Below are 27,928 nucleotides of genomic sequence, written 5' to 3' on the forward strand. Positions count from 1 at the left end.
GTCTATATTTAGCTAAGTAGGTGAACCGTTGATTTCATGATCATGATTATAGCAAAAACTCACATCGTTCGAATTGTATATACAATGACTTGTAGCTTCCTGCATTTTGAACTTTTGATGTTGATAAAAACTAAAGTTAGGTGTTAAGCTGGGTCTATGGAGCTATTTCATTTTGCTTTGTATCATGTTCCATTAAGTGTGTGGGCATGTTATTTACAGAAAATGTAATTACGGTCAAGGAGGAAATAAAACGGACTATATTTCTAAAAGTATTTTGATTCATCGACGTAAGTACATATGGTTGCATTTAAATATAGATTTTATACTTTTAATTGTGTTTTCAATTTGCCGACTTTGTGTCACTTTCCAAGTCAGTACCTAACATATGGTTTAACTTTTAAATTTCTGTTATTATTAGTGATACAATGTACGTGTTTGTTTTCATTTTCCACTATGATATTTTAACTGTAAAAGTTATCTCCACTTAAGGTCAAGGAACAGTAAATGGGCTATGTCGTAGATTTTGCTCAAATTTTGCATACAATCTTAGCTCGGTAAACTACAACTGGCAATCGAAAAAATAATGCATTTATCTATTTTATTATCTGAAATATTGCAGATTGATTTCTTTTTTTTGGGTGAATATTTGTATAGAAAGCACATACAATCAGCGAAAACACACACAAAATTTGTCTTAAAATCGCCAAATCTTTTATTCTACTCCATAGAATTTTCTTTAAAAATTGTATGTTGTTGACACATAAAATTCCGTTATAATGATGCAAAATAAAGATAGGGTCACCGACTTCGTTTGTTGTCTAATACTCATTTTTTCATCTTGATGGTAGTGAAAAACGTCAAAAATCAACGTTTTACGGCCTGCAACACGGCGACGTTACGATTATTTCGACGTTTTATAGGACTTTTTCACAAAGAACACAACATTTAATGATGTATACCGTAAAAACGAAGTCGGTGACACTATCTTTATTTTACATCATTATAACGGTAATTTATGTATCAACAACATATATTTTTTTTAGAAAAATCTATGGAGTAGAATTAGAGATTTGGCGATTTTAAGACAAATTTTAGAAGGTTTTATGCCGATTTTATGTGCTTTCTATACAAATGCTCACCAATTTTGTAAGAATTCAATCAGTAATATTTTAAATGATAAATGAAATCAATGCATTATTTTTTCGATTTTCATTTGAAGTTCATCGAGCCAGAGTTGTATGCAAAATTTTACTGAAATCTGTGACATAGCCCATTTACTGTAACTTGACCTTAAGGTAGCACAATACAAAGATTTTTTTACTTCCAATCACTAACCTTTGAAATGCTGTAACTTTCTTATGAATGCATATAAAATAATAAAAGAGGTATATATAGATAGATAAAAGATTAATCTTTTAAATGAATGCAATATTTTTATTATGCAATCATTATGTAATCAGTTATTATGTAATTAGTGGCAAAATCTGGGTAAGTTCACTTGAATGAATTTAGCTCTATCATATCTTTAACTATACAGAAAATTTTAACGAAATCTTAATCAACACATCACGGGCTTCAAAAGGGTGTCTCAGATTGTCTCTATTGTATTCCATTCTCTGATAAATCTCTAATTAGTGTAAACATCCTAACCACATGAAAGAAGATAATGTTTAATTAGGTGTAAAATTTGTTCTATACATTCTATTTGAAATCTGAGACACCCTTTTGTAGATAATGGCCATAGGAACAACATATAATAAAATCAACCCTCTAGGGATACCTATGCAGAAGCTAATTTCATTTGAAAGTGGAAATTTGGTGAAAAATATTTTAGACACAGTTAACATTATAATTGGTTACATAATTGTTGCATAATACTAACATTGCATTTATTTGAAAGAGTAATCTGTTAGCTATCCAAAACTACCACTTTTATAAATTTTCAAGCATTATTAAGAAAGTTACAGCATTTTAAAACTTGGGAGTTGGAGTTATAAAATCTTTGTATTGTGCTACCTTAAATGGGCAAGTTGAAAAAATTCTCTAAAACAGAAATGTTTGGCTTCGTTTAAACACTTGGAATAATGCAATTCATCATCCATTTTTTATACAAATAAGCCGCTTGTAATATTTCCGGGTAAAGTCATGATCTATATTCTATGATGATGAATAATGCATTTAAGATACACAAATAGATTAGAAGAAGTAAGAGTTTTTATGAAATTGTATTTTCATACAACTAACCACTTATTATTGTATACCTGCTGAGAGCAGACACGTACAATCCTGCTAATAGTATCATATAGGCACATTTCATTGAACTAATTTACATCTGCCTTTAGCTATTTCTTTTAGTTGTTATACTGCTAGATAGACAAATGCATGTAAATCAAGTACGCTAGTGGCATACTTTCAGTATTGACTTATGTCTTATTCTTTTCAAAATGATTATATTTTATTTTTACGCTAGATAAAATAAGTATAATTGCAGTAATCATTTGACTTTTCATATTCATACATTTCTATGGAACACATAAATGTTATACCACATGCATCGTTTATTTTTAAAAGCCATTCTTATATGACAAGGATTAAATAAACATTTTACAAAAGGGAATAAAAGTAAGGTTATCAAGGCTGCTACAAAACAACAGTATTTTGTTTTTAAGGGAAATAGAAATGTACTTGATAAGACTAAATAATGCAGCTACGTCTCGGGCTGATATGAGGGTCTCGGGATGAGACCTGGGCCGATATGGAAAAGGCCATGTATTAATCTCTATTTTATCATATACGAATAGAAAATAATGGTATAATTGTAACCAATGAGCGTCACTGATGAGTCTTATGTAGACGAAACGCGCGTCTGGCGTACTAAATTATAATCCTGGTACTTTTGATAATTATTAATAACACTTATTTCTGCATAAAATTATTTATTAAATTTGAAGAATTTTCGTAGCCTTCTGATATTACTTTTGTTTTCAACTGCTTCCAGTATATATCAACTGCTTCCGGTTATTATCGCATGCTTTGCTGTAACGTTATTGCATGACATTTCGACGTCATTTAGCAAATTTCGGAAAATATAACATAATGCTGTTTTTTTGTTTGTAAAACACAACAAAGTTGGATAAAAGAAATATAGTTGTTGTCTGTATGTCTTCTGTTGAATTATAAGAATTTTAAGAAATAATAAACACTAATACCAAATGATTATTCGCCATTTACATAATAATATTCAAGAACGATAAAACTGAACAGTTTGGAGCTTTGTTGTACTGAAGTTATTTTAATAGAGGACACACATGTATGATCATTCTGGACATAATTATAATGTTTTGCTACTTCTTTAAACATTTCTATAATTTGTGATAAATAGTTGATAACATGTTCGTTTCCGTCGGTCTAATTTCATTCGAAAACTAAGAATTTTCTCATCCCAGGCATATATTGCCTTAGCCGTATTTGGCGCAACTTTTTGGAATTTTGGATCCTCAATGCTCTTCAACTTTCGATTCGTTTGGCTTTATAAATATTTTGATATGAGCGTCACTTATGAGTCTTATGTAGACGAAACGCGCGTCTGGCGTACTAAATTATAATCCTGGTACCTTTGATAACTAATTATTCCCTGTGGCTAAAATGAGAGTCGCGGAATGATACCAGGACCGATATGGAAAAGGACATGTAACAATCTATAAATATAATACTTAAAACTTAACAAACTTACCATTGATCAGAACAATGTTGACAATAATGGATACATGGAAGGAAACGAGGTGACTGTACGTAGGTACGAACCATTGATGTCTGATAGTTACAGTTTACTTGATCATTGAATTACTATCTTAGTAATTGTTTGACAATTTGAAATCAACTGTTTTTCTTATACACGGCAATTTATAAAAACATTAGATCAAAATTGGCTATTTGCGATTCCTTAATGATAAAGATTATTTCGAAAGCATGTTTAAGTCTGATACATCCTTGACTTATATTTTTTTTGTTAAGCATTCCTGATAAATCATGAAAAGCACTTCGAAGCATGAAATTAATAAACTGTTCTTTAAATTTCTAGTATTGTCTGTTGGAAAAATTGTACATGCATAGGATTATTCGGTAAGTCGTAAATGCACCTCCAATACTGGACTTATCAATCGGGTAAAATAAAGATTCACAGTAAATCAGTTTTGAAAATACATGAAAATAATATGGTGGCAGTGGACACGATTATGCTGCAAGGATACGCATGCACGATTTCTTTGTTAATGTAAAATTTGAAATGCAATAGAATAATATATTTTTTTTAATCCCATACGTTAGAGTTCAATAACATAATGGATAACTGGTTTTTGTATTCTGGTTTCATGCATATATCTAAAAACTAATTAAAAAGTAAAATTATTAAAATGCAGAATGGCAAAATAAAAACCTCAAACACATAAAACGTATGGAAAACAACCGTAGTATTCCTGGCTTGGTATAGGCATTTCCTTATTTAGTAAATCGTGGATTACAACTGTTTTGTTAGCTAGATAGACCTATTATTTTATTGCAGTCGAAAACAGTTTCATTATATTGACAACAATGTGTGAAGAAAACAAACAGACATATTATATAGATAAAAAATGTCATATATTAAGGCACAACAGTCAACATTGTGTTATAATCTCACTCACACTAAGCCAAACAAATATGTGGGAAAAAATGGCATATAGGCAACACACATAATCAAACATGGAGGACATGCATACAAACATGACCATAGCACAATACATTAGTTCTATTTATTTCCTTATTTGAATATTGTGTGAACTGTCGAAATTTTGAAGTGATTAAGTTATCATTATGTATGAGAATTACGTCTTTACATATTTTATCACATTGATAAAAGGTTGGGATCGATTTTCGTTAAAAGTTATTATTAACCAACTATAGGATGTGTATAGAGAAAAAAAATAAAGATTTAAAGTAAATATAGACATGATAATTGATCGGAGTTAGAATAGTATACTAACTATGATAACAAATATATACCATTTATAGATTCTTAATTGATGCATATTTATAAACAAGACAGATTCATTTCATCTTAAGATTAAATACTGTCACGGTGTGGATTCATTATTATTCGATGGATACAAATTTTCGTGGATTTCGTAAGTATAGGGGAACCACGAATTTAAAAGTTCAACGAATTACAAATTTTCGTAAGGAGTATATGCAGACTTTGTCAAAACCACGAAATCAAATATCCACGAATTTGCAAGTTTTCCTCAAACCACGAAAATTGGTACCCACGAAAATAAATGAATCCACAGTAATGCATTTATTACAATATGAGTTGGAAAGCTTTTATTTTGTATATTTGCTCAGAGATGTCCATGTCCTTTGCATTATAAATCGATCGAAAGCAGAAAAGCACATTTCGCATAATTTAATGCATCTCTGCTTTTAAATACCTTTTATACAGATTGAACCGTTTAATTCAGTTCTAAATATTGATAGTTTGAAATTCAACACACTTAATGACACGCCTTTCAAATCTGTTTATAAAGTATTTGCAATTTTTGAATGAATCAATTCAGTGTGAGTACAATAGAATTGACGTTCTCGTATTTAATAATTTAACACGAATGAAATACACATATATGCATTGTAAATGATTAGAGGTAAATATTATATTACAGATATGATTAGTCACGCAAAGTATTGAATAAACAGAAATCATGTTGCAGAAGTATTTCATTATTTTTCGACAATATTTGTATATTATCAACCATTTTCTTACCAGATGCATATAAAATAAATAAATATTATCAAATTAAATCAATAATTAGAGTAATAAGATTGAATAATGTAAACTAATTGATACCTATACACCCGTGATACCAATCTTTTATACATGATAATAATTTTGGTTTGAATTTTACGTATTACATTCTTTATTTCACTGATGTATAATATAATAAGTTTGAATGTTTAGGAAAGAAAAAGACAAATGTATACCGGTATTAAAATGTTTAAGGAGTAAAAGGAAAAATATGAAGTGGATAAGTTTATTAAGTATTTTTAAAGATATTACATCATGTACTTACTGCAAGTCATTTTATTTTCATCATTAGTTGTGCGTGAATGATTGTGTAGAAGATATTTTAATTTTACACTTATCAGTCAACAGAGGATTATATCATCTTTAATTTTTATGTTTCTCAAAATAGAATGCAGAGTCCAGATATTAGGATATGTTGTTTAAGTAGCATACATTGGAAATAAACCAAAAGCATTTGATGTATTTCAGAGTAAAAAGATAAAAAATGCAAAGAGAACAGAAAAGAAACGAGGTAAATGAAACCCATGCCATTTTTTTTATCAGGAAAAGACTTCAAGTTGAATTTAGATTCCACCCACATGAATAGATTTATACAACTGTTCTTCATATAGACTATAAAAGAAAGTAAGCAACAGAAGAAACCAAAGGGACAATAACAAAATACAAGTCCCAGAGAAACAGACAAAAACATCATTCGTCTCAACTCGGCAGATTCCGTACCCTCATAGAAGGAGAGTAGCGGATTCTACCGAGGATTGCCGAATGACAAAAACATATGGAAAACAATTTAGAGTCACTGAAATAAAATACAAAGCAAGACAAACATATAAAATGACGTACTGAAGAATATGTACACATTATTTTCTGCTGTCTAAGAAAGACAAAAAAATCCAAAAAATATAATTAGATAGATGTCAATTGACTGTGAAAGAAATCATGTTTAAGTTGCATATATATAAAACAAAATATGTATTAAGATATTCTGGTATTTATTTTATTCCACCAATCAAATTCCTTAAATTCCCTAATTTTATAAGATATAAACTGTTGAAGATTTGCAATCTGATATAACTTAAAATTCGAAATGCAATGCATAACTTTCAGATCGGAATAATACTGAATATAACATACAACAACAAAAACATGTTAGTAATCATAACGATTGTAGTACATGCTAAAATGAAGAAGAAAAAAACATCATTGTTAAAGATCGTACGGTGACCAACTAGCGTCATTTGGTCTTTGTTTAATAGTTGTGTCATTTTCTTATTTGTATATCGAATGAAAACTAAACATTGAATTATCTAGCGATGCTGTTTTACCCTGTAAAACTTTGTCCAAGTTCAGTGTCAGAGTCTTTGGCATAGTGTTGTTCCACTATTCATAACACTGCTTTATTTGTTTGTTTATCTTTGCTAAACTGCATAACACATTTACTTTAAAATACCTATAGTCACAGGAATGAAGAGATACAACTACATCAATAACTTTTTTTAACATGATATGTTTTTCAAACTATTATTTTTGATGGATACTGCAGTTTCTTGGCAAATGACATGATTATTGTTTTTCAACATGTCATCTGTTCTTCTTTAGACATCGTAAATAAACATCATCTGTTAATTTAGCTGCTGACTGTACTGCTGTTCAATTCACGTATCATATAGTCAATTTGTCAATTTGACTCAACTAAATCTAGTCAACGGTTAAACATTTGAGTATAAAACTACAGGTTTCAATGACACTCTGTATAACATGTATAACTCCAGGGATAAATCACATTGTGTCTTAATTGGTAGAAAATTCTCAAATCCTCAAATCCAAAGATCACAGTTTTCATAGAGATACATTACTGTGATTCCTTTAGACACCAGTTGTCCTGGGTCCATCTCTATTTCGAAGATAACATGGCGTTTTTGGTCCCGCCAATATTATAATTCGTATGTACCAAGTACATCTGTGCTTGTTGCTTTAAAAATGTACAACCTTCGCTTTTCTAATATTGTTTTTTTCTTAAATCAATATAATTGCAGAAACTATTAAAGGCAGCAGAAGAAGGGGATTTAGAAAAAGTGAAAAAGTTAGTTCGGCATGGAGCTGATATAAATTATAAGGACACATTTGGGGTAAATATATTCATATGATTCTTAAATGTTGACCCACATAACTTATGATCTAAATTGTAACTGATGTAATCAGTATTTGTGTATTTTCAATGATTTTCATAAACAATTCGAAAGAACAATTGATTTTGATTTTGCATAGAACATGAAATTGTTTTACAAAATGTGAAAATAATTTTTGTTAGAAGTCATTCGATATTTCCCCAAACTACAAACGAATTTGATAATAATGAAAGTCAGATTCATACCAAACTCTTGTTTTAACTAAAAGGCCATTCCATCTCCAAATTAAAAAAATTAAATTAAAAGTATGCCAGATAAGATAGAAATACAATTTAGTAAATCAATATGTTACATGTATGTAAATATTTTAACATGAACTCATAATTTTTTTTAAAGAGTTTTACGGCACTTCACTGTGCAGCAAACAACGGTAATATAGAGATTATAAACTACCTAGCAGATAATGAAGCAGACATGAACTGTCGCAACAACAGGGTATGGATAGTACAATAAGACGACAAATATATGGAAATAGAATTGAGAATGGAAATGGAGAATGTGTCAAAAAGAAAAATCACAAAAATAATGAACTTAAAGGAAAATCAATTCGGAAAGTCCATAATCACATAGCAAAATCAAATAACAAAACGCATCATAAACTAATGGACAAGAACTGTCATATTCCTGACTTGGTACAGGCATTTTCAAAATGTAGAAAATGGTGGACCAAACCTGGTTCTATAGCGCCAACCCTCTCACTTTGATGACAAATTCCGTTATATTTACATTGATGCGTTAACTAAACAGACACAATAAATAAAATAGTCAAAATATTGGTACATCAGTCATCATCGTATAACAATTTTAAAAGGAACAATTTAACAGAACACAAAAACATATATGAAAATTTTATAAGAGACAACAAACCGACAAATAAGCAGAAAACAGACCAAGGCAGAATAATTTGTCTTCAACACAGTGAGAAAATCCCGCACCGAGGCATGATTTAGATGGCCCATGAACACAAATATGTACTAGTTAAGTGAACAGAGACATCACATTTAACTCCGAAACGTATAAATTAAATAAATACATACAAGACTTAACAAATGCCACACATATCTAACTTTTAAAATGCGGCGGTGTTGAAAAATGTTAAGGAAGATCTAAAAAAGCTATTATACCTTTAGTTAATATAGAATAAAAAAACACATAGCAATACGCTCAGTACATGATGTAAATGTGAAATGTTATTATGCCCCCATATGTCCAAAAGTTGGTTTCTGTTCTCTAACTTTAGTTTGCCAAAACCAAATGTTATGATAACTGATATGAGACTAATACACAAGTTGAAGTTAAGTGGTGTCACCTTTAATGTCCATTAATTATGCTCCTTTATTAACATAAAAAGAATTATGAATATTCCGTTTCCATTTCTAACTTTAGTTTGCATCAACTAAAGGTTATGAAATGTATAAACAATGCTTATTACCGCACAATTCAGATCAGTGTTAAGTGTTGGTGGTATCACTTTAAACGTTCTAGAGTAATGCCTTTTATAAATGAAAAAATGCTGAATTTGTTCCTTTCTCTACTCTCTCTCTCTTAAGTTAGCCTCAACCAAATTGTATGAGACTTATACATAATGCTTATTACCAAAACCTTAGATCAAGTATATTTGGGTAGCGTCACTTTCATTGTTCTTCAGTTATGAACCTTTATAACTTTATATGATATGATATGTAAGCGTGGATATGTATCCCATTGACACATTCCCCATTTATTACTATGCTGATTCTTTATGGTTATTATCGAAGTGAAACCTGGTTTTCTTCTCTTTACCCCTCATTTAACAAATCCATATTCTAAAAACAAAACATATTTGAGACCATTTGTATTGTAAAAGATATAGAATAAAGAGATGATACAACTATCTATCAGAGTCTATTTTTGAATGAAATAGATACCAAACATATGAGTATTCGATTTTGAAACTGATTAATTTAATTTAAGCAAATGCTGATACTAAATAATTAAGTATGAATTCTGTTATCATTTGCAGGTCCTTGCTACTTATGTTGATATTCAACTGTTTCGGTTCTTATACATCCTTGGCTTTCAAATATTTAGCTTTGAACATTGCTGATGTTGATGGTCAATCCAGATTTAGACCCATTGGTGGCTTTCGACTGTATCTGCTCTTTGTTGTTGTCTCTTTGACATATTCCATATTTCCATTCTCAATTTTCTTATCTGCTTCGTGCTGAAATACATTGTTTATTGTATGCAGAAACATGTTTTTTTTTATCTATAATAATATAGTTTCAATCAGATTCGATTACGTTCATATTGGTGTGATAATCAAGGTTTACATGATCGTTTGTGTAATCAACTTCCCATATCAAATGTTGTGTAATCAAAAACTGATACAGCTTTCCTGAATCATTTAAGAAGATCATTGCAGTTGTGCATCTCGACGTATTTTGATGTTTTAAGATTCCGTCATTCTTATACTATTGTCTATTACGTAAATGTTTGTTTGTGCAAGCGAACCATTTAGTGTTTGGTACGTTTTTACTATATTCCATTGCCTGTTATAGGGAAGAACACCTCTTCATTTGTCCGTGTACAAAGGCCAGATAGAAGCTTCAAAGGCATTGATAAATAGAGGCACTGCCATTAATGCTGTAAATATATTTGTGAGTTGATTTTGAGTTGATCAGATATTAAAAGAATTTAATAGATTTATGAATCTAATGATTTATGAATGCTTCCTTTAGAAATTAGATTTATGAACTGCAATTGGTAAATACAGCTATTTAAAAACATAGCTTAACTGAGCACTATGTGTCTATATAAATGGCATTGCAGAAAATAAATATTAAATACTACAGGCATGTATTTCTATTCTTATTTTATCATCTATTTTGATATGTCCGTTTGCCCGGTTGACCAATAAAGCAGGGTAATTTCTAAAATTTGCCAGACAGAATACTATAATATAGCACAAAAAGTTAAGCACTACAACGAAAAGTAAAAAAAAAGCAAACAACAGATAGAAAAGAGGCGAATGATACCAGAGGTACCGTCAAACTCAAAGATCGGAAATAAACTGACAACACCATGGTTAAACAAAAAAGACAAATAATAATACACAACACACAACACATACACAGGTTAAATAGCTACAGACGTATCACGGATGTGGTAATTAACGTCAGTAAAACATTCGTTATACGGATGTATAACGGATGTTACGGTTACCTACGTAAAACGTCTGTATAAATTAATCCGTAAAACGTACGTGTAAAAACTAGTGTAAAACGGTTTTACGGATTTTTTTTTTATTGATGTGGTTATTTTAACTATGTATAAAACTAAAGACTAAGCAACACAAACCCCACCAAAAACTGGTAGTGATCTCACGTGCTACGGAGGATAGGCAGATCCTGCTCCACATGTGGCAAACGTAAAAGCGAATGACATAACAAAGATCAAACATCAGCTGCTATAACGATCAAACTCAAAGATAAAATATTAAGAAACTGCTGCTCAGTTTGTACTGACTTCCTTTTTCAAAATTAATGTTGGAGTTTGGAATATTTATTTAACTCTTTTCTTTGATAAATGCGTTTTATTTAAGAATTGAATGCTTCTTTTTGTAACTTCATTCTACAAATGTGCGCACGGTCAACGTTTTTACAACCATATGAAGTTAAAAACAAGTAGCATTCAATAATAATAATTACATTTTTTTAGCTAAGATCACAAAAACCCGATTTCTCATAAGTTTTTATTTAAATTACCTGTTCACTTCATTGTGGGACCTCGTGGCATCATGAATGATAAATTTTATTGAATGTTAATGTAATGAAGTTGATTAAGGAATAACGCGAGATTGCAGTGTAGCCAATCAAAATAACGTATTATAATGAAAAAAGTAAAATCACAAAAATACTGAAAATTCCATCAGAAAGGCCCTAATCACATGGTAAAATCAAATGACAAAACACATAAAAAACGAATGGACAACAACGGAAACATACATCTAATGTAATTGTTCAGTATTGAATATGTTCTATTAAACTTACTAATCATGCAGATATATCATACATGAGGCAACACTTGAGATATCAGATTTGTTTGTAGGGAAATGACACTTACAAATCATCTTGACACTTGAAAAAGTAACTACCTGCAGTACTGTTTCTTTTTATTTGTACATTATTTTAGGGATGTACTGCCTTACATATGGCTGGTTACTGGGTTAAATCGGTCGAGATGTCAAAAATGTTGGTCGACAATGGAGCTAGTGTAAATATTAAAGACAAAGACGTAAGATCCTTTCGCGTTAGTTTCAAATATCAGATCTTTAAAAAAAATATCGGTCTCATGCTAACGCAATGCAGGTTGCGTTACCATAGCAATTAATTTTACCAATCATCTCTTTTTGATCAGATGATATATCTTAAAATATAATGAAGTCCATTCTTTGGTTTCACTATATCATAATGTATGTTATTGTTTAAATTTATACATTTCATGACTGACATAAGAATAAAATGAGATAAAGGTTATACATAAATGAGGTTGTTTTTTTAATATGACAAGGCAAATGAACATGGATGAAAAATTAACTATTTGTTTTTTTCAGATCTTAATCGTTTTTCTTTTTAATCGTGCTCAGATCACCAAAAAAATAAAATACATGGTAAGCTTACCACAAAACAAAGAGATAGAGTAAAGCGTTAGAAATATACTTCAATCATGAATTTGTATTTTTACGAAGAAAAAATAAGTTTAAAAATACAATAAATACATATAATATTTCCAATGAATATGCAATCACTGCAGATAATCGCATATAAAAACAATAAGAATCTATTGTAATTTCCCAGAAATTAAGTCATTGAACACATTCATCAATCAATGGCTATTGACAAATAAGCAAATCCGATTTAACCTACTTTCTTTATGGTGTTTACCTTAAAATATGATTATACCAATGCCTAAATTAGAGATGAGTTAGTGAATGCGTAACAAAAAAAAAAACTCCAAGGAAAATTCAACAAGGAGAGTCCCTAAGCAAATGGCAAAATTATAAGCGCAATCACATCAAACGAATGGTGATTTGTGATTGATAAGTTTCAATTGTGTAACAGCTTTATATATTCTAAACCTTGTTACAAGCTGTGAAGTAAAACAATAATGTTTATAACCTCAGGGGATAACACCAGTTGAAATAGCAGCAAAGGGACACAATACAGATGTTTTTGAATACTTAAAAGTAAGTAGGTTAATTCAGATTAAGTACGGACATATTTTCAACTCGACGTATGCGCATTTCACTCTCATAATAAATTCAAAGAAATTTTCCTTAGGAAGTACACGTATTATACGGAAGTTCAGAAAATGTTTGAAGTAAATGTGTAAATATTTGAAAATGAAAATAAACACAGTGTATGGAATAGAATACGTTTATATGAATATATCTGTCTTTCGGTTTCAAAAATGGTAAGGGAAATGGAACACGGTTTAACATTTTTGTGATTTTACTTTTTACTGAACTTGCATTTAAAGACTACTGTGTCATATAGGAAGAGCTTAACACGATAACACGTTTGGTAAACTGTAACTAAATGTACGACCCGACTAAATGATGCATACAAAGGAAGCAACATGATTTGTGTCAATTTAACAGTACAACAATGCCCATCAACCATTAAAACTTTGATAACACGTTTTCATTGTACGTCAGTAATTGACAGATGCTTAAATAGTTGAATGTATTGGTTTGATTGTAAAGTCTCAAAATGTATAATTTTAAATATATGAGGCTGTAACAAATGGAAGCCGTCATTTGGAATTCTAGAATTTACTATACGCATTTTTCAATAATTCAATTTCTGATGCATTAACAAAGTCATAAAAACATCTTCTATTAATTAGCTATGACATCAGACAGATGCAAATGGCTTTTCGTGGAGCTCTGATTTATGAGTTTTTTACATTCAAAATGTATGCTTTGAAGAATTGTGTACGTACCACGTACGTTTTGAAATTACAGTTTACGTGGGCTAGCCTTTGATAGGACTTGATACAACAGAAATATCTTACAATTCTACCGACGAAAGCTAAAAGTGATGGACGTTCTGTCGATAAATTCATGGGGAACTAAACCCCCTTAAATCATTCATCCTGAAAAGAGTTACAAAAAGTACAATCACATAGATTGACATATTACCAATGATATTTCAAGGGGGCTATATTGAGCTTAGTATCAAATTTGCATTTACAATTTCAGTTACAGTATATTCATTCAGAGAGTAATAAATTATCTAACTTAGATATAGTTTAAGCGATTTTTATACTATTGAGCTCGAGGTGGTTACTTTTGGTTGTTATTGTATTGGTTACTCACAAGATATTGAAGCAACGAAAGTGAGATGAAATTTTCCTGATTATTTCTGGTCACAGTAGGTTAGGTTACACTATATTTTATTTACATTTGTAATATTGTCCAGAATATTCATATTTTCGCTTTATAAGTTAAACAGAAACTTTTTGATAATCTTGCGCAACTTTGGTTGTATATTGTGGTCAAACTATTACTTCATTGCCATCTAGTGTGTATACACGTTTTAAGTCTTAAACGCATTATTTGTCAATGTTTTTGAATTATGATTTTACTTTACTTTCTCTGCCACTTAATAATAACCTGTTCACATTATCCACACCTGTCTTTTTATCTCATTTTCAGTTTTTGTTTGATTTTCTATTGCTCAGTCAGTTTTCTATGTTTTGTATACTGTTGTTTATCTTTTGGTTGTTTTCGGTTTTAATGCCATGGCGTTGTTAGTTAGATCTCGACTTGTGATTGTGCATGTACCTCTAGTATTGTCCACTTAATTAAATCAAACTATTTTCTTATATGTAGTTGGTCAAATAAATTATAAATTACAGCAATATAATTTTTGGAACTAAATCTTTGTAGAAATGCAGAGACCAAGGATGTCGTAAGTAAATACATATATTTTACATGAAATTGTGAGAGTAACACTTTTATAAATTTCTGGTGTCCCTAGGACAGCTCAGGATAGCTCAAATGAAACCAGGGATGCAAGCCTTCGTTTAAACGTTTAAAATAAAATGACAAACAAAATTACCTAATTCGTGCGAGGCTACATTACCTGAGGGAGTTAATACCTCAGTCTTTTTCATTACTTCTAAATCTGTCCACATTTTTACATAAAAAAAGATTTATGAATCATGTCTACTGACTTCGGAGACTGGTAAATACGTAATAACATAATTTTGACAATTTTTTTATTTATACAGGGATAGAAAATGATTTGGAAAGGTTCGGAATGAAAACGGAGGATGATTTTCAAAATATAGTATCCCAAGGATCTTACCAGTCACACGAAAACAGAATTTATTTGGGTATGTGACACCATTAACCTTATCGATAGAAAAAAATTGTGTTTGTTTCGTGATTTGTAGTTTTTAATGGCCCATTAGCCATTGGATTCAGGTCTAAATATATCTTTAAAATTAGAATGTGTACGTTTATTAGACATTCCATGCTATAACTCCGGTGAAAAGACCAGTAACAAAAAAAAAAAGAAGAAAACATTTAATGTCGTCCATCATTTCCGGCAAGGTATATTTTAAAAGTATGTCCTAACATTTCATCATTACAAAACAGTATACAAAATCAACGCTGATTTAAATTTAAGTCATCGGTGTACTCGACATTACGTCGAACTCGAAATGTTAACTTTCGACAAATTAGATTCAATCAGTTTATTTTAATCACACATTGTCATTAAAACTAATCTAGCATCAACAATTGTCAATAATCTTAATTTTCAAGTACTTTCTCGCAGACTTTTTCTCTATTTAGAATTATGGTGCGAAAATTGCATATCAATAAGTTTTGTAAAATATTGCCTTAGTCGGTTTGTGCTAAGTCGGTTTGACATTAAGGTGCAAAACTCATCATATCATTTCATTGAAAATTAACAATTACAAATACTCTTTTGAGTCGATTTTTATTCATTTCGGTGTGCAATTAGTTGATTTCTAGTGTAACAGCAGAAAATAACCATCTATGTATTTTGTATTGACTTCAGTTGGACCTTACAATGTTGGCAAGACTACTATTGCAGCAGTGTTAGTAAATGATGAAATTCCAAGAGAAAGATGTCCGACAAATGGTATATGGGTACATTTAAGGAGAGCAGGAATGAACATTGAAAAGAGAGAATGGGTATTTTTTAAATCAGGTGAATAATATTGACTATATACATCAAATCAGACTTAACTTATTAAACATACATATCAAAACTGAAACAGTTTGAAAGCAATATGGCCACCGAGAACCTAATACCTGTAATGCCAATTTGCAAGAGGGAGTACATTCATGTGTTTTTAATAGTTTCTAATCTTGAAATGTTTTTTTTTTAAATCATTGCTATTAATCATGTCAATACCAAAATACTGACTACCAGGTGAACAGTATTCTATAAAATGAAATTTCATGAATTCTTTTTCAGTGAATATCAGCTAGTGTGTAATTTTTCACACCCTTTTGAGAAGCAACTGTTATGACTTTATTTTTTTTTAGATGAATACCAGTTTGTTGGTTAAGAAACTCATATTATAAGGGTTGAAAAAATAACTAAGAATGAAATCCTGTCGCCTACAAAGCGTAATTAAAACCTAATTTGCAGTTTTTGTCATATTCTGCTTAATTCAACTACTTATAGGTATTTATACAGTTGTACTGCATGATGAAAGCTTTACATATCTTATATTATTACCATTCTCATTTTTGTTGTTCATCGTAACCTTTTCAAAAACATAGTAACCTTGTCGAATATATATTTCTATATTATACTATAAATTTGTGTTATACGAAATAATCATCATGGCAAATACCGATACTAGTACACACATGACACACTTGTAATAATTTACAATAATAAATTACAATACGAAATAGGAAAAATAAATTTGATGAAATCGTATATGCTTTTGACCCATATAGTACGAAATGGATATGATCAGAAATACACAATGAAAAAAACTTTGTGTCCAAAATGGCAAACTTTGCGTTCGGAATGGTGATTTTTAGTACAAAATGGAAACGACACGAAAAAGGCAAGGTCAGAATGACTAGATTACTACAGTACCTTTTCCTCCTTCATACTAGGACTCTCCTGTAAAACAAAATCAATAGTCGATGATCTGATAGAAGAATGATACCTTAACCGATAGGACAATGGGAATTTATAAATATGTAAAAATTAAGGAAATGATGCATACATGCGTAGTTGCCAATAAGATCTATACACCAAAGTTTAAATGAAGGGGATATAAGCAATTATAAATACCGTACGGTCTTCAACAATGAGAAAAATTCCTATCGTAAAAACGACTGTAGATGGCCAAAACATGAAAATATGAACAACTTAATTGAGAAAAACTATCGGTTTTAACCGGCTCCAGAGTTTAGACCTTCACATATATAGTGAAACTTGTTTAAAGGTGCCAACCCTATCTCTACTCCTACCCCCAACCGTTTATCATTTATCACGGATGTTTAATGTAAGAACGCACACATGATGATAAACCTATAGTTTGTGTTATTTGGTTTTCAGTATTGAAACATTTTGTAAAACTGTTTTTGTAAGTAATTAGTGAACGCGATGTATGGTTACATTTCTTTTGATGATTTGATTAATCGTTATGGAATATTGGCTGTGACATCACCAATATGTTATTTGCTACGAGCTACACGACGTATGCAACTACATACATCGAATTATTACCCCAGTGCAATATAAGTTGCTGTTTCGGACTGTTGTTTGTCTTGTCTTCGTAGTTATTTTAGGTAATGGTTATGTCTGGATTTTTTAGTTCTGGTTTTTAACTGTCTAATTTATTTATATGCGTGTATCTTATGCAGAAATTGCCAAATCCAGTTCTGTATTAGAAGGATTCCTGATGTCTGTAAATTACTCCGGAATTGCACCAGACACCACCACTATTTACGAAAGATCCGGAAGAACTGCAAACAAGTATGCTACTGATTGTGAAATAGTTTATGAACCTGAACAAAAGAAGCGTCGACTGGCTACAGATGAACCAGATGTGCGTCTAGAAAGTTCTCAAGTATCCGACAAGCGTCATGTCCCCTATAACATGATCGGAGCTACTCATTCACAGATGTACAATAGAATTAAAGAAATGTTGCAAAATGGCAAATACGAGGAAAAGATCGCCCCTGTTGATATATGGGATTTTGGAGGACAAGATGTTTATTATGTAACGCATCAGCTATTTATCTGTTATAGAGGAACGTTTATTTTAGTTTTTGATGGGAGCAAACAAATGAATGATCGATTAGACGTTAAATCATATTTGCCAGGTGTTTCAGAGTATCCCACAACCTCTGGTATGATCTAAAATAACTTCATGTTCATATATTGATAATTAAGATTGATAACAAAACGTCAGTATATTCGGAACGTGTTAATTACTATTATTGAATTAAAGCACATCTTAATACGACCATGCATTATAATGTTGACAATAGTTTTAATTTGATCACTTGATATTTATGATTAAATATAAGTTGTGTGCCAATTTTTTTTAAATTTATCACACTGACACATAATTGGAAATGGTTTTGACAATGATGAATCATCCTTACCGTATTTGCATCTATTTTATTTTCTACCTCGCTTTGGTCGTCCGAAGATAAATTATATCTGATTCTATATAAAGACACAACAAAAACAAGTATGGCAGGAAATACACACCAAAGAGTTTATTTTTTAGACACAAAACAATGTTTTCAAAATAAATTAATTGACTAAGTCCATACATCATACATCATATTGTAATTTTCACTGTTCATACTAATATCTACAAAAACAAAATAAACAGAATAAGAATTATACTATGCATAATAAAACAATCTAAATGTAATAAAGTTGTCGAACAAGTTTTTTTTGTGTGAAATCTCGATGAAATGAAAAGGGCGTGTAAAATAGTAAATATAGTCTGAAAACCGAGCTACTCGGTATTGCGCAACAGAAAAAGTAAGAAATCTCAAAACGAAAAGAACTACAAATAAAGTGAATGTTTCTGTAAACATTCACTGACTTTACGAAAGCGGCCTTGGTGTGATATGAATTCATAGGAATCTGTTTATATCTCATTTTCCATACAGCGATGCAAAACTCACTCTAATGAAACATAAAGAAAAAAAACTGCATCAAAATTATAATTTCCTTTAATTGAAGTTATGTTATTATTTCAGTATACCTTTTGCATTGGGTGAATTCAATTTTAACATACTGCAAGAATACTAAAGATGGATATCCAAAAATATTATTTGTAGCAACACATAAAGACCTTCTACATAAGGTAGTTTTATCTAAACAGAGCATGCCTGTATGTAATGTGTTAAATAATAGATTGTATATGTTTGTAGTTACAAAAGTAAAATCCCAAATTTAAACTATGAGAAAAACTTAAAACGGAAAGATCCTTATCAAATGGCAAAATCAACAACTCAAACACATCAAAAGAATGGATAACAACTGTCACATTTCTGACTTGGTACAAGTGACAATAAGAGGTTTACTTTTTTCAAATGAAAATAAAACTTTTTAAAATAATATTATATTAGATGAATAAAAAAATACATTTAGATAAGTCTTTGATGGCATATTTTTGCGAAGCCCTCTTCTCACAGAATATTTAGACAGAGTGATGTTACAAGGCAAATTTCTGAATACTTACTTAAAAGTAAAATCACAAAAATACTGAACTCCGAGAAAAATACTAAACGGAAACTCCCTAATCAAATGGCAAAATCAAATGATAAAACACATCAAACGAATGGACAACAACTGTCATATTCCTGTCTTGATACCAGTCTAATAAACTTCAATTATATTGACAAGAATGCGTCAACAAAAGTCACAAATAGGGGTACAAAACAACACGGACCCCACCAAAAACTATGGGTGATTTCCGATGCTCTGGAAGGGGAAATCGATCCTGCTCCACATGTGTCACATATCACGTCGCTCATATTGTTACAAAGCAGGTAAATAGTATAATTCGGTAGGTTACATTCGTGAAAACGGAAGGGGACTAACTGTCATTTGTTTCAAAATTATTGATCAACCATTTAAGGATCTACTGTAACATGCCTTCTTGTAATTTTGTATGGTTTTACTCTTTTCTAGCACAGCGTAGAGAACCGCAGGCGTGAAATAACTAGATCACTAGAAATATTATTCGAGAACCACTCAGGTCGTCATCATCTTATTTTCAATCCATTGATTTTTGTAAATGCGACTGACAAATCCGATCGTGAAATGAGAATGGTTAAAGATCAGATTGTGAGCATTGCATTTTCACATCCAAAATGGGGTGAACAAATGCCTGTTGCCTGGATCACATTGGAATTACAAATTGCATTGCGTGTTGAGAAAGATGAGTTTGTGCTCACTAAAGATGCATTAATAGCAATTAATACACATGAGACATCGGTGCCATTGAATGAACAAGCTCTAGAAACATTCCTAAAAATTCAAAATAGTCTTGGCAAAATTATTTATTTCAATGTGAAAAAGTTAAACAAATATATAATTATCAATCCGCTATGTCTAATTCAAGTATTAAAATCAATTGTCACGATAAGAGAACACTGGCCTAGTGGACCAAATTTTTCAAGAACACTACTTGAACTAAGTTCCAAAGGAATTATATCAAAAGAAAATATTTTTCAAATTTGGCAACAGCCTGAATTTAGCAACCTTCTTCCATACAAAGATTTTATGATTGAAATTCTGTGTCATTTGGACATTTTAGTAGAGCAGAAAAGGTACGATATTGACACAGATGATCAGGTTATCGAAAGGTATTTAGTGCCCTCTATGATAACTACTCCATGTAAGTCAGAATGGATTCTAGAATTGACCTCTGAAGAAAAGAGTTTGTGTTTGATTTACAACTTCGAGGAAGACATAATACCTACAGGTCTATCCTATCGTATTCTCAGCTCATGCCTTTGTATATGGGACCTTAAAACTATTAGAACTCACCTTCAACTATTTGCCGGATGTGCACTGTTCAGAATAAACCAAAATCATGACCTCATGTTAATTTTAAAAAAGAATAAGATTGCCATATACCTGGTACATGCTTTTGGAAAGTCGAACATAGTTCGTGATGTTGCAACGAGCATCCAGGAATGTTTATCTGTGTCAATTAAGAAGATTTCAAATATCTTGAATTCCGCTGGTAGAACTTCAACCTCGGAAATGAATGATATGCCATTTACATTTCAAGTAAAGGCGTCCTGTGGTTGCTATGTCGACTATGTAACGATACAAAATGTTCCAGGTGACCTCTGGCAGTGTTCAGAGCATACAACTAGTACAGATTTAAAGCAAATGACAATCTGGTTTGCAAAAGAGGTAATTCTGTCTCAATTTTTAAAATATAAGTTCAGAACGATTGTGATGTTTTTATTGATGCGAATAATGCATTATCGCAACAATAACATATATCTGTATTCAGATTTTCATAAAATCGATATAATTAATTTCGGATTTTTGTTCATTCTTCTGAAATCGATATGTTTAGTGCATACAATACTTTCTGTATTTAAATTAAACATATACCTTTTGTTAAAGAAAAGATATGCAATTTTAAGATGTGCAGATATTTTTTATATAAAAAATCTATCGAAAGTAAACAGCAGTAGTTAAACTCATTTGATATATCTGATTTACTTGAAAAGTCAGAAATATGACGGTTGTTTTCTATTCGTTTTTATACGCCCGGGACGGGACGTATTATGGTATACCGTTGTCCGTCCGTCTGTCCGTCCGTCCGTCCGTCTGTCCGTCCGTCCGTCCGTCTGTCCGTCCGTCCGTCCGTCCGTCCGTCGTCCACACTTCGGACAATAACTCAAAAACACTTTCACCAATTTCCAAGAAACTTTGGTGAATTGTTTATATCTATTGACGTAAGCTCCCTTTCGTTTTTTTTTAATTTCAGATTTTAAGTTTTGGATTTATGGGGCTTTATTCATAAAAAAGAGGGGATTTTCAACACTTCGGACAAAAACTCAAAAAGGCTTTCACCAATGTCCATGAAACTTTGGTGAATTGTTTATATCTATTGACCTAAGCTCCCTTTCGTTTTTTTTTAATTTCAGATTTTAAGTTTTGGATTTATTGGGCTTTATTCATAAAAAAGGGGGGATTTTCAACACTTCGGACAATAACTCAAAAAGGCTTTCACCAATGTCCATGAAACTTTGGTGAATTGTTTATATCTATTGATGTAAGCTCCCTTTCGGTTTTTTTTAATTTCAGATTTTAAGTTTTGGATTTATGGGGCTTTATTCATAAAAAAAGGGGGATTTTTAACACTTCGGACAATAACTCAAAAAGGCTTTCACCAATGTCCATGAAACTTTGGTGAATTGTTTATATCTATTGATGTAAGCTCCCTTTCAACTTTTATAAATTTCAGATTTTACATTTCCGTGTTAAAAAAGGGGGGATTTTCCAATTTTCGGACAATACATTTAAAGCATAAAAGACAAGTTAAAAGAGCAACGGGCGTTTCATGCGCTAAAGCGCAGCCCTTTATTGATTTTGCCTTTCGATATAGGACTTTCTGTTCGAAATTTCCTTCGAGTTCGGTATTTTTATTATTTTACTTTTTACCAAACAAAAGAAAACAATAAAGAAAAAACAAAAAAGACCAATAGACAAACGATAGAGAACAAGACAAAACATAGATATTAGTAATATACCTATTGTGTTGAATGCAACAGAATTGCGTTCGTAAAAAATGTGGACATATATTATTTTACGTTTAATTCAGATACGGAAAATTTGAAATAATAAGTACGAAAAAAGTACATTTTCTCTTTAACATTCAAATTGATATTGAGTCTCTATTTGTCGTTTTATACCAAAATCACTTGTTGCAAACTTTCGTAGCTTATTTAAAGATTGTGAATGCTCCATACTTAGCCCTGTGTTTGGTTTAGGAATCACTTAATGTGCTTTCATTCATTGCAGAGGACAGAAGACATCTACACGTGTCGACATGGCCAAGGTAGTGTTTCAGTAATGCACTTTTTGTTTATTATGTATACTGTATATACACAAGCAAGGTATATGACCTATTGGAGTAATGATTAGTAAATATATTATCATAATGTAAAACAATAGTTATCTGATAATCGAGCTAGTGGTCACTGTACCAGCAGCGCAGCAACACATCACGACAAATCATGCAAACCACGTGTTAAAAATAGTGTTGTATATTTTATACAGAAATTAATCTTGGGTTGCGTAAAAGTGGTGAATAGCACATTAGGTATCGATTCACAATTATGTCTGGTATCTACAAATATGAGGCTGATGTATAAACACCCTCTTTGATCACGTTAAGGCAGAGTGTGAGCTTTAAGCTTAGAGTCCGTCGTCCTTTAACTATTACAAAACCGTCTCCTCTTAAACTACTAGGCCAATTAAAAAATTAAAATTTTGGCAACAATATTTATCTAGTGTACACAAATATGTATTATGATCATCAACCAAGATGGTCAACATGAAATGCAAGTTTTGTCTATCGTTTTAAACCTCCCTATAAATAGAGAAATCAGACAGGGCCGAACATGTTCAGAATGTTGATTTTTAACTGATATCTATTTATGTCTAAACTGTCAGAAGACACGAGTTATTGCTCTTGAATTAAGAACTTTACCATTTTTTAAGTCTTGTCTATGAAACGTTGGAAATAAAAATATATAGAAAGAAACAACAAAAATGATCAGCAAGACAGTATTCACTTTTATGTGCTGACCTAGGCTGTTATATGTGTTCGTTTATATTATGTGTTTAGTCAACGATTCGGTGTTGACATGTAGATCTATTAGATGGTCATTTTTATAAATTTACTGTTTACAAAAGTATAAATTATTCTAAATACTACGGATTTTCTTATCCCAGGCAGATAACCTTAGTCGTATCTGGCACAACTGTTTGGAATTTTTGGTCATCAATGCTCTTCATCTTAGTTTGGCCTTCTTTACTATTTTGACCTGAGCGTCACTGGTGAGCCTTATGTATACGAAACACGCCTCTGGCATATCAGATAACTATTAAAGATGCAGAGGTACAGTCGAACTCATAAATCAAAAATTAACTGACAACGCCAATGCTAAATAAAGGCAACAGTAGTATACCGCTGTTCAAAACTCGTAAATCGATGGGGAATAAAGGGCTGCGCTTTAGCGCATGATACGCCCGTTGCTCTTTTAAATTGTCTTTTATTGGAAAATCCCCCCTTTTTTAAGCATTAAAATTCATAACACGGAAATGTAAAATCTGAAAGGGAGCTTACATCAAAAGATATAAACAATTCACCAAAGTTTCAAGAACATTGGTGAAGCCTTTTTGAGTTATTGTCCGAAGTGTTAAAAATCCCCTTTTTTTATGAATAAAGCCCCATAAGCCCTAAAAATAACACTACATTTGATATGTTACCAGAGCAAGTAATTACATAGTATTTATAATGATACAAGGCTAGGGTACCTGATGAGGATTTACGGCCTTGGTCAAAAATGACCTAAATGATATCCGAAACACCAGGTGCAGCTTAATCATTTTTACATCACTGGAAATCGAAGACGTCTACTTGATTACCACACATCATTATAATCTTATAACCTCAGCTTATAACAGACACACACCTTTCTAACAGTAATTATTTTACATAAGAAAGGTCAAATCAGGCTACTATGAAAATAATTACAAAATAAATGTATAGTTTACGCAATACATTTTTTCAAAAAAAGTCTGTACAGGAAGCTATATATAATTCACTTATTAACAAAGGTATTAATATGTTTTGCTGGGATTGGTAATGGACACGACTATAAATAAATAGGTCGTGTTGCTTATGTTATTACAAACCCGGTAAATAATCTAATTAGGTAGTCAAATTTGTGGTGAAAAGTGAATTGAAATGTTCTATTGTATTGTTTAATTGTGTATTTCTCTGTCCTGCATGTTTTTTTCTCTCATTTATTTGTACCGTAGTCCTGTCGCGAGGTTAGGTCTAGCGACAAAACCAGGTTGAACCAACCATTTATTTTTCTTAAAATGTAATATACCAAGTCAGGAAAATGACAGTTGTTATTTTATAGTTTATATCTCTGTGTGTTGTTTTGTCGTTTTTTTCTCCTCACTTAAGTGTTTTTGTTAATTCGTTTTTTTATAGTTGATGTGCTGCCCTTAGTTTTAGTTTTATCCCGGATTTGTTTTTCTCTCAATCGATTTATGACTTTCGAACAGCGGTAAAATATACTTTTGGTCAAAAGCTATTTTATAATCGAAGACAGAGAGAATCTATGAAAAAACAAAATGACTAGCAAAACAATATCAACGGGAACAAAAAGTTTTCATGAATTATATTCTAGTCTACAAAGTTTGAGAGTGTCCATTGCTGAAAGTGTTTATAGTGCTAGTCGAACGAAACAAAATTTGTTAGATAAAGGCACAATATTACAGGACTATAATACAAATAAATAGGAGAACACAATTGACAAAGAAACACACGAATCATAGCTAACAAAAGGCACCAGGTTTAAAAAAAATAACGCCAGAAGTGCGTTTTGTCTCTAATTTAGTAATATTGTGTATACATCTGGTATTAACGTCGATACCAAAATGTACAATACCTGAGAGAGAATCAACACTTTTAAGTCGATGATGTACTCAGCAATTTATAGGGGAAAAAACGTAAACGGACGTAAAGATAGAGAACTGTGTTATATCTGCAAAAAAACTATATTAAAACTAGAAAAAGTGCCATATGAACCGCAAAAAATAACCCACCTGAGGATATTCTTATTTACAAAAATGGGTAACATATTTGGCTGAATTAAAACGGTTATTTCTTAACCTTAAGCATATGTTAATTTGTTTTTAAATTCTCTCCTTTTGCAAATGATCATATCTCGGTATGGTGTAAAAATTAACTATGTGTCAAACCGATTCTGATTAAAAATATCATCAACATATTAGTTGTACATGTTTCATAAGCTCACAACAATATAACTAAACAAAAAAATATAAATTGTTTGCACCATAATGTGATTTACATACTATATTTTGTAATGTTTATTGTGTTTCTGTAGTTCTGAAAGACGCCGACTTGCAGAAAAGACCAACAAACAAGCAGCTTGCACAATTGAGTAGACGTTTAAGTAAAGATAGCTGTAAAGAGTTAGCCATTCATCTGAAGGTATCAGAAGACACAATACAGTCTATTTGGGATGAATACAAACACCATGTGGACGATTACAAATTTATGTTGCTATGGAAATGGAAAGTCAATAACCGTCATACATCACTACAAGATCTATTAACGGCAATTAGATGTATCGATGAAGACGACCACAAAATGTGTCAGGTAATGTATTACAACACTAGTACTTGCAACAGTAGGAAAATGAGCTGTCAAAAAGACTAAAACAATAAATATTGACAACACAATGAAAACGTACACCATACTGTTTACTCAATTGGGAAGAGTAACAACGTTCTTAATTTATACCAGTTGCAGTCATTGGGTTGTTATATCCATAATGAAATTCTGTTAAGAAGTTTTTTTGGTTTTTTTTGCGATGATAATACATTAAGAGTAGATTTAGGACAAACGAAACATACCCATCATTCGTGACACAGATGCATGTGTTCTGAAACCATACTAAATATTCTTAAAATCAATAGACTATATTATTTAAGAAATATAAAGGTTCTTGATAGTTGATCAAATTATTTTACGTATTCTGAGGTGTTTTTGTTTTTTTATAGATATTTATTCAAGAAAACTGTCCAAGAGGTAAGACGTTTTTAAGATTTAGTTAACCTAATGTTATAACGAGAAAACACTTATTTCTCTGAACAAGAAACACTTATTCACAGATTTCGTTTTTTATCCGCTTGTTTATATAACTAAACAGAACATACACTAAAATAAACAGTACCGATCTAAAGTAAATTACTGTTGTTTTTTTTTATAGATCTGAAATAATTTTTAAGAATTACTTTAACAAAAAAATCCCAAGAAATAAACTTTAACAAATCCCAAGAAATAAACTTTAACAAAGTTATCAACATTAATTACCGCGCGTAGCATGGCGCAAGTTATTATCCGTGTCTAGGGTGGAATATGATACTCGGGACGTTTGTTTGAAGTCACGTGAAACGATTTCAACTAATTAAATGTCGATTAAGTTATCAAATATTGACGTTGAACGGAACAATAAGTTTTATTATTTTTCAGGTTAAGTTTTTAATACGAGATTAGCAAAGCCCAGTGTTTGTGTAACAAATATGTGACAACCACGATAACCTTACTACTATTACCCAGTTTTTGTAACGTTTAATTTATCTTGCTTATATACTTTTTTTTCAGGTATTGCTGAAACCGCATTAAATGAAATTCCAAAAGCAACATTTTTGGAGGATCTAATAAATCATATCGGCATTGAAACTTTCCAGTTAGCAATTGAACTCGATTTTGATATACCAGACATTGAAATAATTCGTTTCGAATCCGATTGTAACTTAAGAAGTCAAACTCGAAAAATTTTGAAGCGTTGGATTTGTCGAGACGGTGCTTCTGTACGTTCTCTTGTTGAAGCATTGAACCACCTACAGAGAGGAATGGACTGTGTATACAAACATTACAGCGAATGAAACTAATTTGGTTTGCAAATTAAATGGAAAAAAACAATTTCAAACAGGTTTTTATCTGCTTATGCATGTTATATATTTTTGAGAAATAAATGGAATAATTGTTCAACTGGTGTTAGGCTGTCCTTTTATTTTGTTAACTGTTT

At 31.1% G+C, this 27,928-nt stretch overlaps 1 protein-coding gene across 4 annotated transcripts; it reads left to right on the forward strand.

Moving 5' to 3' along the window:
- LOC139489056 (uncharacterized) lies at positions 1 to 27,891 on the forward strand. 4 transcript variants are annotated; one of them, XM_071275162.1, is made up of 19 exons: positions 62 to 287; positions 4,082 to 4,122; positions 6,305 to 6,347; positions 7,870 to 7,962; positions 8,359 to 8,520; positions 8,879 to 8,993; positions 10,563 to 10,661; positions 12,196 to 12,297; positions 13,187 to 13,249; positions 14,957 to 14,978; positions 15,301 to 15,405; positions 16,098 to 16,250; positions 17,936 to 18,424; positions 19,295 to 19,401; positions 20,232 to 21,467; positions 23,091 to 23,127; positions 26,219 to 26,493; positions 26,898 to 26,925; positions 27,502 to 27,891. In XM_071275162.1, the coding sequence occupies exons 6-19, from the start codon at positions 8,973 to 8,975 to the stop codon at positions 27,783 to 27,785; spliced, it is 3,021 nt and encodes a 1,006-aa protein (XP_071131263.1). In that variant the 5' UTR covers positions 62 to 287; positions 4,082 to 4,122; positions 6,305 to 6,347; positions 7,870 to 7,962; positions 8,359 to 8,520; positions 8,879 to 8,972; the 3' UTR covers positions 27,786 to 27,891. The 4 variants fall into 4 exon arrangements, with proteins under 4 accessions (XP_071131259.1, XP_071131262.1, XP_071131261.1 ...); XM_071275161.1 differs by lacking the exon at positions 4,082 to 4,122 and having other exon boundaries at positions 8 to 287; XM_071275160.1 differs by lacking the exon at positions 8,879 to 8,993 and having other exon boundaries at positions 25 to 287; positions 8,359 to 8,457.
- The last annotated feature ends 37 nt before the right edge of the window (positions 27,892 to 27,928 follow it).

The sequence above is a fragment of the Mytilus edulis genome, chromosome 9 (genome assembly GCF_963676685.1).
Source record: "Mytilus edulis chromosome 9, xbMytEdul2.2, whole genome shotgun sequence".
Taxonomy (NCBI): domain Eukaryota; kingdom Metazoa; phylum Mollusca; class Bivalvia; order Mytilida; family Mytilidae; genus Mytilus; species Mytilus edulis.

What these genes read in the sequence shown, in the direction of transcription:
- LOC139489056 (XM_071275158.1), top strand. Translation starts at nt 6,321, where the DNA reads ATGCAAAGAGAACAGAAAAGAAACGAG. An exon ending in ATGTTTTTGAATACTTAAAA is followed by an intron (nt 13,250 to 14,956) that starts GTAAGTAGGTTA and finishes AAATCTTTGTAG; the next exon opens with AAATGCAGAGACCAAGGATG. An exon ending in AGAGTATCCCACAACCTCTG is followed by an intron (nt 18,425 to 19,294) that starts GTATGATCTAAA and finishes TTATTATTTCAG; the next exon opens with TATACCTTTTGCATTGGGTG.